The 10,000-nt window shown below is 46.9% G+C and overlaps 1 protein-coding gene across 6 annotated transcripts in view; it reads left to right on the plus strand.

Annotated features, from left to right (window-relative positions):
- Positions 1-10,000, plus strand: part of LOC124022341 (maternal embryonic leucine zipper kinase-like) — a 39,515-nt gene that overhangs the window by 7,344 nt on the left and 22,171 nt on the right. For all 6 annotated transcript variants that reach the window (XM_046337262.1, XM_046337263.1, XM_046337261.1 and 3 more), the window contains 6 exons: positions 598-690; positions 2,101-2,199; positions 3,856-3,924; positions 5,369-5,467; positions 7,909-7,995; positions 9,098-9,232. In XM_046337262.1, coding sequence (XP_046193218.1) covers positions 598-690; positions 2,101-2,199; positions 3,856-3,924; positions 5,369-5,467; positions 7,909-7,995; positions 9,098-9,232 — 582 coding nt within the window. The remainder of the gene's footprint in view (positions 1-597; positions 691-2,100; positions 2,200-3,855; positions 3,925-5,368; positions 5,468-7,908; positions 7,996-9,097; positions 9,233-10,000) is intronic.

Raw genomic sequence — 10,000 nt, forward strand, 5'->3', positions numbered from 1 at the left:
GGGGTCTGGGATATGAGCTGATGACCTGTTGTGGTCCAGTCTAATAACAGTCTTTATAGGGGTTCTGGGATATGAGCTGATGACCTGTTGTGGTCCAGTCTAATAAGTCTTTATAGGGGGTCTGGGATATGAGCTGATGACCTGTTGTGGTCCAGTCTAATAACAGTCTTTATAGGGGGTCTGGGATATGAGCTGATGACCTGTTGTGGTCCAGTCTAATAACAGTCTTTATAGGGGGTCTGGGATATGAGCTGATGACCTGTTGTGGTCCAGTCTAATCAGTCTGTCTTTATAGGGGGTCTGGGATAAGCTGATGACCTGTTGTGGTCCAGTCTAATAACAGTCTTTATAGGGGGTCTGGGATATGAGCTGATGACCTGTTGTGGTCCAGTCTAATCAGTCAGTCTTTATAGGGGGGTCTGGGATATGAGCTGATGACCTGTTGTGGTCCAGTCTAATAACAGTCTTTATAGGGGGGTCTGGGATATGAGCTGATGACCTGTTGTGGTCCAGTCTAATCAGTCTGTCTTTATAGGGGGGTCTGGGATATGAGCTGATGACCTGTTGTGGTCCAGTCTAATCAGTCTGTCTTTATAGGGGGGTCTGGGATATGAGCTGATGACCTGTTGTGGAAGTCCAGCCTATGCTGCTCCTGAACTCATCCAGGGTAAAGCCTACATCGGCTCGGAGGTGAGACACCCGGTGGGGGGAGTTTAATATGTCTGGGTGTGTGAATATAATGAGTGTGTGTGTGTGAGGTCACTTAGAAATGTATTTGTTTGTGTAAGAAAAGCAAAAATATATATTTAAAAAATAATGTCCATTTAAAATAACATCAAATTGATCAGAAATGAAGTGTAGACATTGTTAATGTTGTAAATGACTATTGTAGCTGGAAACGGTAGAATTGTTATGGAATATCTACAGAGTCCCACTATCAGCAACCATCACTCCTGTGTTCCAATGGCACGTTGTGTTAGCTAATCCAAGGACAGAGGCCCATTATCAGCAACCATCACTCCTGTGTTCCAATGGCACGTTGTGTTAGCTAATCCAAGGACAGAGGCCCATTATCAGCAACCATCACTCCTGTGTTCCAATGGCACGTTGTGTTAGCTAATCCAAGGACAGAGGCCCATTATCAGCAACCATCACTCCTGTGTTCCAATGGCACGTTGTGTTAGCTAATACAAGTTTGTTATTTTAAAAGGCTAATTGATCATTAGAAAACCCCTTTTGCAATTATGTTAGCGCAGCTGAAAACTGTTGCTCTGATTAAAGAAGCAATAAAACTATCTGTATCTGGAGCATCAGCATTAGTGGGTTTGATTACAGGCTCAGAACAGCGCAAACTGGCTCTAACCAGAATAGAAAGAGGAGTGGGAGGCCCCGGTGCACAACTGAGTAAGAGGACAAGTACATTGGAGTGGCTAGTTTGAGAAACAGACGCCTCACAAGTCCTCAACTGGCAGCTTCATTAAATAGTACCCGCAAAACACCCGTCTCAACGTCAACAGTGAAGAGGTGACTCCGGGATGTTGGCCTTCTAGGCAGAGTTCCTCTGTCCAGTCTCAACGTCAACAGTGAAGAGGAGACTCTGGGATGCTGGTCTTCTAGGCAGAGTTCCTCTGTCCAGTCTCAACGTCAACAGTGAAGAGGAGACTCCAGTATTTTGGCCTTCTAGGCAGAGTTCCTCTGTCCAGTCTCAACGTCAACAGTGAAGAGGAGACTCCGGGATGCTGGCCTTCTCGCATGGAACAGCCATCATCCTCAGAACAAGAATAGACTGATGGCCATTTTGAGCCTGAATCGAACCCGCAGATGCTATTATTTTAATGGACAAAAAATGTGCATTTTCTAATTGACCACAAACCTTTGAACGGTAGTTTGTGTGTGTTGTGTTACTAGGCTGCTGTGTGGAGTATGGGGGTGCTGCTGTGTGGATATATAATGTGTGTGTGTGTGTGTTACCAGTGCTGTACCAGGCTGCTGTGTGGATGGGGGTATGGGGGTGCTGCTGTGTGGAGTATGGGGGTGCTGCTGCTGTGTGGAGTATGGGGGTGCTGCTGTGTGGATATATAATGTGTGTTGTGTTACCAGGCTGATGTGTGGAGTATGGGGGTGCTGCTGTTTGCTCTGCTCTGTGGATATCTGCCCTTTGATGACGACAACTGTATGGTCCTCTACAGGAAAATCACCGTAAGTTACTGTCTGTATTGGTCAAGTTACATGGTGGCTAGCCAGGTATCCAAGGTAACGTGACAGAACATGGTTGTTAGCTAGGTATCCAAGGTAACGTGACAGAACATGGTTGTTAGCCAGGTATCCAAGGTAACGTGACAGAACATGGTTGTTAGCCAGGTATCCAAGGTAACGTGACAGAACATGGTTGTTAGCTAGGTATCCAAGGTAACGTGACAGAACATGGTTGTTAGCCAGGTATCCAAGGTAACGTGACAGAACATGGTTGTTAGCCAGGTATCCAAGGTAACGTGACAGAACATGGTTGTTAGCTAGGTACCCAAGGTAGCGTGACAGAACATGGTTGTTAGCTAGGTATCCAAGGTAACGTGACAGAACAAGGTTGTTTAACAAATGGTTCAGCCAGCTAGTAGTTTTAGGACGGACAGCTATTTCTGACACGGTAGAAGATAAAACATTTAGTGCCACTAATATAGTTCAGAACTGTTCAACCTTGACAGTTGGTTTTCTCTGGAGGAAATGTGACAGTTGGTTTTCTCTGGAGGAAAGGGTTCAACCGTGACAGTTGGTTCTCTCTGGAGGAAAGGGTTCAACCGTGACAGTTGGTTCTCTCTGGAGGAAAGGGTTCAACCGTGACAGTTGGTTTTCTCTGGAGGAAAGGGTTCAACCGTGACAGTTGGTTTTCTCTGGAGGAAATGTGACAGTTGGTTTTCTCTGGAGGAAAGGGTTCAACCGTGACAGTTGGTTTTCTCTGGAGGAAATGTGACAGTTGGTTTTCTCTGGAGGAAAGGGTTCAACCGTGACAGTTGGTTTTCTCTGGAGGAAACACGTTCAACCGTGACAGTTGGTTTTCTCTGGAGAAAGACGTTCAACCGTGACAGTTGGTTTTCTCTGGAGGAAAGACGTTCAACCGTGACAGTTGGTTTTCTCTGGAGGAAAGGGTTCAACCGTGACAGTTGGTTTTCTCTGGAGGAAAGGGTTCAACCGTGACAGTTGGTTTTCTCTGGAGGAAAGACGTTCAACCGTGACAGTTGGTTTTCTCTGGAGGAAAGACGTTCAACCGTGACAGTTGGTTTTCTCTGGAGGAAAGACGTTCAACCGTGACAGTTGGTTTTCTCTGGAGGAAATGTGACAGTTGGTTTTCTCTGGAGGAAAGGGTTCAACCGTGACAGTTGGTTTTCTCTGGAGGAAAGGGTTCAACCGTGACAGTTGGTTTTCTCTGGAGGAAAGGGTTCAACCGTGACAGTTGGTTTTCTCTGGAGGAAATGTGACAGTTGGTTTTCTCTGGAGGAAAGGGTTCAACCGTGATAGTTGGTTTTCTCTGGAGGAAAGGGTTCAACCGTGACAGTTGGTTTTCTCTGGAGGAAAGGGTTCAACCGTGACAGTTGGTTTTCTCTGGAGGAAAGGGTTCAACCGTGACAGTTGGTTTTCTCTGGAGGAAAGGGTTCAACCGTGACAGTTGGTTTTCTCTGGAGGAAAGGGTTCAACCGGGACAGTTGGTTTTCTCTGGAGGAAAGGGTTCAACCGTGACAGTTGGTTTTCTCTGTTTGGGATCGTATTAAAGCCAGATTCAGGTTTGTTTTCTCTATTTGGTATTAAAGCCAGATTCAAAGCCTCTGGTGTAAACTAACCTACGTGTTTTTACTGTTCTAGAGAGGTAGTTACAACAACCCTCATTGGCTGTCTCCTGGGAGCATCCTGCTACTCAACCAGATGATGCAGGTACACACACACACACACACACACACACACACACACACACACCCAAACCTCCTCTTGCTCTTTGATTTTGACGTGTGATCAGGTTTGGTATAGTAGTCGTTATTGATTGTGTGACATCAGGTTTGGTATAGTAGTAGTTATTGATTGTTTGGTATAGTAGTAGTTATTGATTGTTTGGTATAGTAGTAGTTATTGATTGTTTGGTATAGTAGTAGTTATTGATTGTTTGGTATAGTAGTAGTTATTGATTGTTTGGTATAGTAGGAGTTATTGATTGTTTGGTATAGTAGTAGTTATTGATTGTTTGGTATAGTAGGAGTTATTGATTGTTTGGTATAGTAGTAGTTATTGATTGTTTGGTATAGTAGGAGTTATTGATTGTTTGGTATAGTAGTAGTTATTGATTGTTTGGTATAGTAGGAGTTATTGATTGTTTGGTATAGTAGTCGTTATTGATTGTGTGACATCAGGTTTGGTATAGTAGTAGTTATTGATTGTTTGGTATAGTAGTAGTTATTGATTGTTTGGTATAGTAGTAGTTATTGATTGTTTGGTATAGTAGTAGTTATTGATTGTTTGGTATAGTAGTAGTTATTGATTGTTTGGTATAGTAGGAGTTATTGATTGTTTGGTATAGTAGTAGTTATTGATTGTTTGGTATAGTAGGAGTTATTGATTGTTTGGTATAGTAGTCGTTATTGATTGTGTGACATCAGGTTTGGTATAGTAGTAGTTATTGATTGTGTGGTATAGTAGTAGTTATTGATTGTGTGGTATAGTAGTAGTTATTGATTGTTTGGTATAGTAGTAGTTATTGATTGTTTGGTATAGTAGGAGTTATTGATTGTTTGGTATAGTAGTAGTTATTGATTGTGTGGTATAGTAGGAGTTATTGATTGTTTGGTATAGTAGTCGTTATTGATTGTGTGACATCAGGTTTGGTATAGTAGTAGTTATTGATTGTGTGGTATAGTAGGAGTTATTGATTGTGTGGTATAGTAGTAGTTATTGATTGTTTGGTATAGTAGGAGTTATTGATTGTGTGGTATAGTAGTAGTTATTGATTGTTTGGTATAGTAGTAGTTATTGATTGTTTGGTATAGTAGGAGTTATTGATTGTTTGGTATAGTAGGAGTTATTGATTGTTTGGTATAGTAGTAGTTATTGATTGTTTGGTATAGTAGGAGTTATTGATTGTGTGTGTGTAGGTGGATCCTAAGCATCGTGTGACCATCAGGTTTGGTATAGTAGGAGTTATTGATTGTGTGGTATAGTAGTAGTTATTGATTGTGTGGTATAGTAGGAGTTATTGATTGTGTGTGTAGGTGGATCCTAAGCATCGTGTGACCATCAGGTTTGGTATAGTAGGAGTTATTGATTGTGTGGTATAGTAGTAGTTATTGATTGTTTGGTATAGTAGGAGTTATTGATTGTGTGTGTGTAGGTGGATCCTAAGCATCGTGTGACCATCAGACAACTCCTAGACCATCCCTGGACGATGTCTGGCTATGGCACCCCTGTAGAGTGGCACAGCACGCAACCTGTAAGAACACACACACACCTACACACACCTACACACACACACCTACACACACACACCTACACACACACACCTACACACACCTACACACACACCTACACCTACACACACACACCTACACCTACACACACACACCTACACACACACACACCTACACACACACACACCTACACACACACACACCTACACACACACACCTACACACACACACCTACACACACACACCTACACACACACACACCTACACACACACACACCTACACACACACACACCTAGACACACACACCTACACACACCTACACCTACACACACACACACCTAGACACACACACCTACACACACACACACCTAGACACACACACCTACACACACACACACACCTAGACACACACACCTACACACACACACACCTAGACACACACACCTACACACACACACACCTAGACACACACACCTACACACACACCTAGACACACACACCTACACACACACCTACACACACACACACCTAGACACACCTACACACACACACACCTACACACACCTACACACACACACACACACACACCTAGACACACACACCTACACACACACACACCTAGACACACACACCTAGACACACCTAGACACACCTAGACACACCTAGACACACCTACACACACCTACACACACACACCTACACACACCTACACCTACACACACACACACCTACACACACACACACACCTAGACACACACGCCTACACACACACACACACACACCTACACACACACACACCTAGACACACACACCTACACACACACACACACACCTAGACACACACACCTACACACACACACACCTACACACACACCTACACACACCTAGACACACACACCTAGACACACACACACACACACCTACACACACACACCTACACACACCTAGACACACACACCTACACACACACACACCTAGACACACACACCTACACACACACACACACCTACACACACACACACCTAGACACACACACCTACACACACACCTACACACACACCTACACACACACACCTAGACACACACCTACACACACACCTACACACACACCTACACACACACCTACACACACACACACACACACCTACACACACACACACACACACACACACCTACACACCTACACACACCTAATCACACCTAATCACACCTACACAGACCTACACACACACCTACACACACCTACACACACACCTACACACACCTACACACACACACCTAGACACACACACCTACACACACACACACCTAGACACACACACCTAGACACACACCTACACACACACACACCTAGACACACACACACACACACACACCTAGACACACACACACACCTAGACACACACACCTACACACACACACACACACACACACACACCTACACACACACACACCTACACACACACACACCTACACACACACCTACACACACACACACCTACACACACACACACCTACACACACACACACCTACACACACACACACCTACACACACACACACCTAGACACACACACCTAGACACACACCTACACACACACACACCTAGACACACACCTACACACACACACACCTAGACACACACCTACACACACACACACCTAGACACACACACCTACACACACACACACCTACACACACACACACCTACACACACGCACACCTACACACACACACACCTACACACACACACACCTACACACACACACACCTACACACACACCTACACACACACCTACACACACACCTACACACACCTACACACACACCTACACACACACCTACAGACACACACACCTAGACACACACACCTACACACACACACCTACACACCTAGACACACACACCTAGACACACACACCTAGACACACACACCTAAACACACCTACACACACCTAAACACACACACACACACACACCTAAACACACACACACCTACACACACACACCCTAAACACACACACGTACACCTAAGAACCCCCAAACGCACCTCTAAGAACCCCCAAACGCACCTCTAAGAACCCCCAAACGCACCTCTAAGAACCCCCAAACGCACCTCTAAGAACCCCCAAACGCACCTCTAAGAACCCCAAACGCACCTCTAAGAACCCCCAAACGCACCTCTAAGAACGCACCTCTAAGAACCCCCAAAGCACCTCTAAGAACGTGCCTAAGAACCCCTAAACGCACCTCTAAGAACCTCCAAACCCCTTCTCTCCCCCCACTCCCCTCTCTCTCCTCTCTCTCCTCCCTCTCTCTCCTCTCTCTCCTCTCTCTCCTCCCTCTCCCCCCTCTCCCCCTCTCTCCTCTCTCTCCTCTCTCCTCTCTCTCCTCCCTCTCCCCCTCTCTCCTCTCTCCTCTCTCTCCTCCCTCTCCCCCTCTCCATCTCATCTCTCTCCTCTAGTTGGGTTATATAGATGAGGACTGCATCACTGAGATGTCCGTCAGCCAGAAGATCTCCAGACAGAGCACCCTGCAGCTGGTCAATGAGGTGGGTGGGGGCTGTATTTTATTCCTCAGTAGAGGTAAGGGGTACAGGGGGGTGTCCTCAGTAGAGGTAAGGGGTACAGGGGGTGTCCTCAGTAGAGGTAAGGGTCGCGGGGGGTCCTCAGTGGAGGTAAGGGGTACGGGGGGTCCTCAGTGGAGGTAAGGGGTACGGGGGGGTCCTCAGTGGAGGTAAGGGGTACGGGGGGGTCCTCAGTGGTAAGGGGTACGGGGGGGGTCCTCAGTAGAGGTAAGGGGTACGGGGGGTCCTCAGTAGAGGTAAGGGGTACGGGGGGGGGTCCTCAGTAGAGGTAAGGGGTACGGGGGGGTCCTCAGTAGAGGTAAGGGTCGCGGGGGGGGGTCCTCAGTAGAGGTAAGGGTCGCGGGGGGGGGGGGGTCCTCAGTAGAGGTAAGGGTCGCGGGGGGGTCCTCAGTAGAGGTTAGGGGTACGGGGGGTTCACATAGACTTCCAGTCATTGAGTCAACGAGCGATTTTTAAAAGTCTCGGCAGAAATAGATTTATGTGTTTTCCACAATGTAGAAGCTAAATGAATATAGGTGGAGTGTGTGTGTGTGTGTGTGTGTGTGTGTGTGTGTGTGTGTGTGTGTGTGTGTGTGTGTGTGTGTGTGTGTGTGTGTGTGTGTGTGTGTGTGTGTGTGTGTGTGTGTGTGTGTGTGTGTGTGTGTGTGTGAGAGGTATTGACGGGTGTCGCCAGTAGATGGCAGTATAACACAGCTGCTGACAATTTAGTTTAAACATTAATTCATCAGACATCTGTGTGTGTAGATATGTTTTCTCTAGATAGATGGATATATAACACACACACACACACACACACACACACACACACACACACACACACACACACACACACACACACACACACACACACACACACACACACACACACACACAGCCAAAAGAACTCCTTCTCCATCCAGGGTTTTTCTTTATTTTTACTATTTTCTACATTGTAGAATAATAGTGAAGACATCAACACTATGAAATAACACATATGGAGTCATGTTGTAACCAAAATAATGTGATTTTAATTTTTCTATATATACACACTGTGTGTGTGTGTGTGTGTGTGTGTGTGTGTGTACAGTGGAAGTACGACCAGACCACTGCCACCTACCTGTTGCTGCTCTCTAAGAAACAGAGAGGGAAACCTGTCCGGATCAGGCCTCAACTTCCTGTCTGTGATGTCATGTCCTGTTCACCTCAACGCCTGGGAGTACAGGTCAGAATCTACTGCTACCTCTCTTCTCTGTCCCTCTCTTCTCTCTCTGTCTCTCTGTCTCTGTCTGTGTCTCTGTCTCTCTCTCTCTGTCTGTCTCTGTCTCTCTCTCTCTCTGTCTCTCTGTCTGTCTCTCTCTGTCTGTCTCTCTCTGTCTCTCTCTCTCTCTCTGTCTCTCTGTCTGTCTGTCTGTCTCTCTCTGTCTGTCTCTCTCTGTCTGTCTCTCTCTGTCTCTCTCTCTGTCTGTCTCTCTCTCTCTCTCTCTCTGTCTCTGTCTCTCTCTCTCTGTCTCTCTCTCAATTTAATTCAATTCAACGTGCCAAAGCAAGTGAGATAGATAATATATAAAGTCTCTCCTCTCCCCTCCCCCTCTCTCCCTCCCTCCCCCCTCTCTCTCTCCCTCCCTCCTCTCTCCCTCCCCCCTCCTCTCTCCCCTCCTCTCTCCTCTCTCCCCTCCTCTCTCTCTCCCTCCCTCCCCCTTCCTCCTCCCTCCTCTCTCCCTCCCTCCCCCTTCCCTCCTCCCCCCTCCTCGCTCTCCCCCTCTCCTCTCTCTCCCCCCCCCTCCTCTCTCCCCTCCTCTCTCCCCCTCCTCTCTCTCCCCTCCTCTCTCTCCCTCCTCTCTCTCCCCTCCCCCTCCCTCCTCTCTCCCTCCCCCTCCCTCTCCCTCCTCTCTCCCTCCCTCCTCTCTCCCTCCCCCTCTCCCTCCCTCTCTCCCCTCCTCTCTCCCCCTCTCTCTCCCCCCTCCTCTCTCTACCCCCTCCTCTCTCTACC

The sequence above is a fragment of the Oncorhynchus gorbuscha genome, unplaced genomic scaffold (genome assembly GCF_021184085.1).
Source record: "Oncorhynchus gorbuscha isolate QuinsamMale2020 ecotype Even-year unplaced genomic scaffold, OgorEven_v1.0 Un_scaffold_1349, whole genome shotgun sequence".
In the NCBI taxonomy this organism is placed as follows: domain Eukaryota; kingdom Metazoa; phylum Chordata; class Actinopteri; order Salmoniformes; family Salmonidae; genus Oncorhynchus; species Oncorhynchus gorbuscha.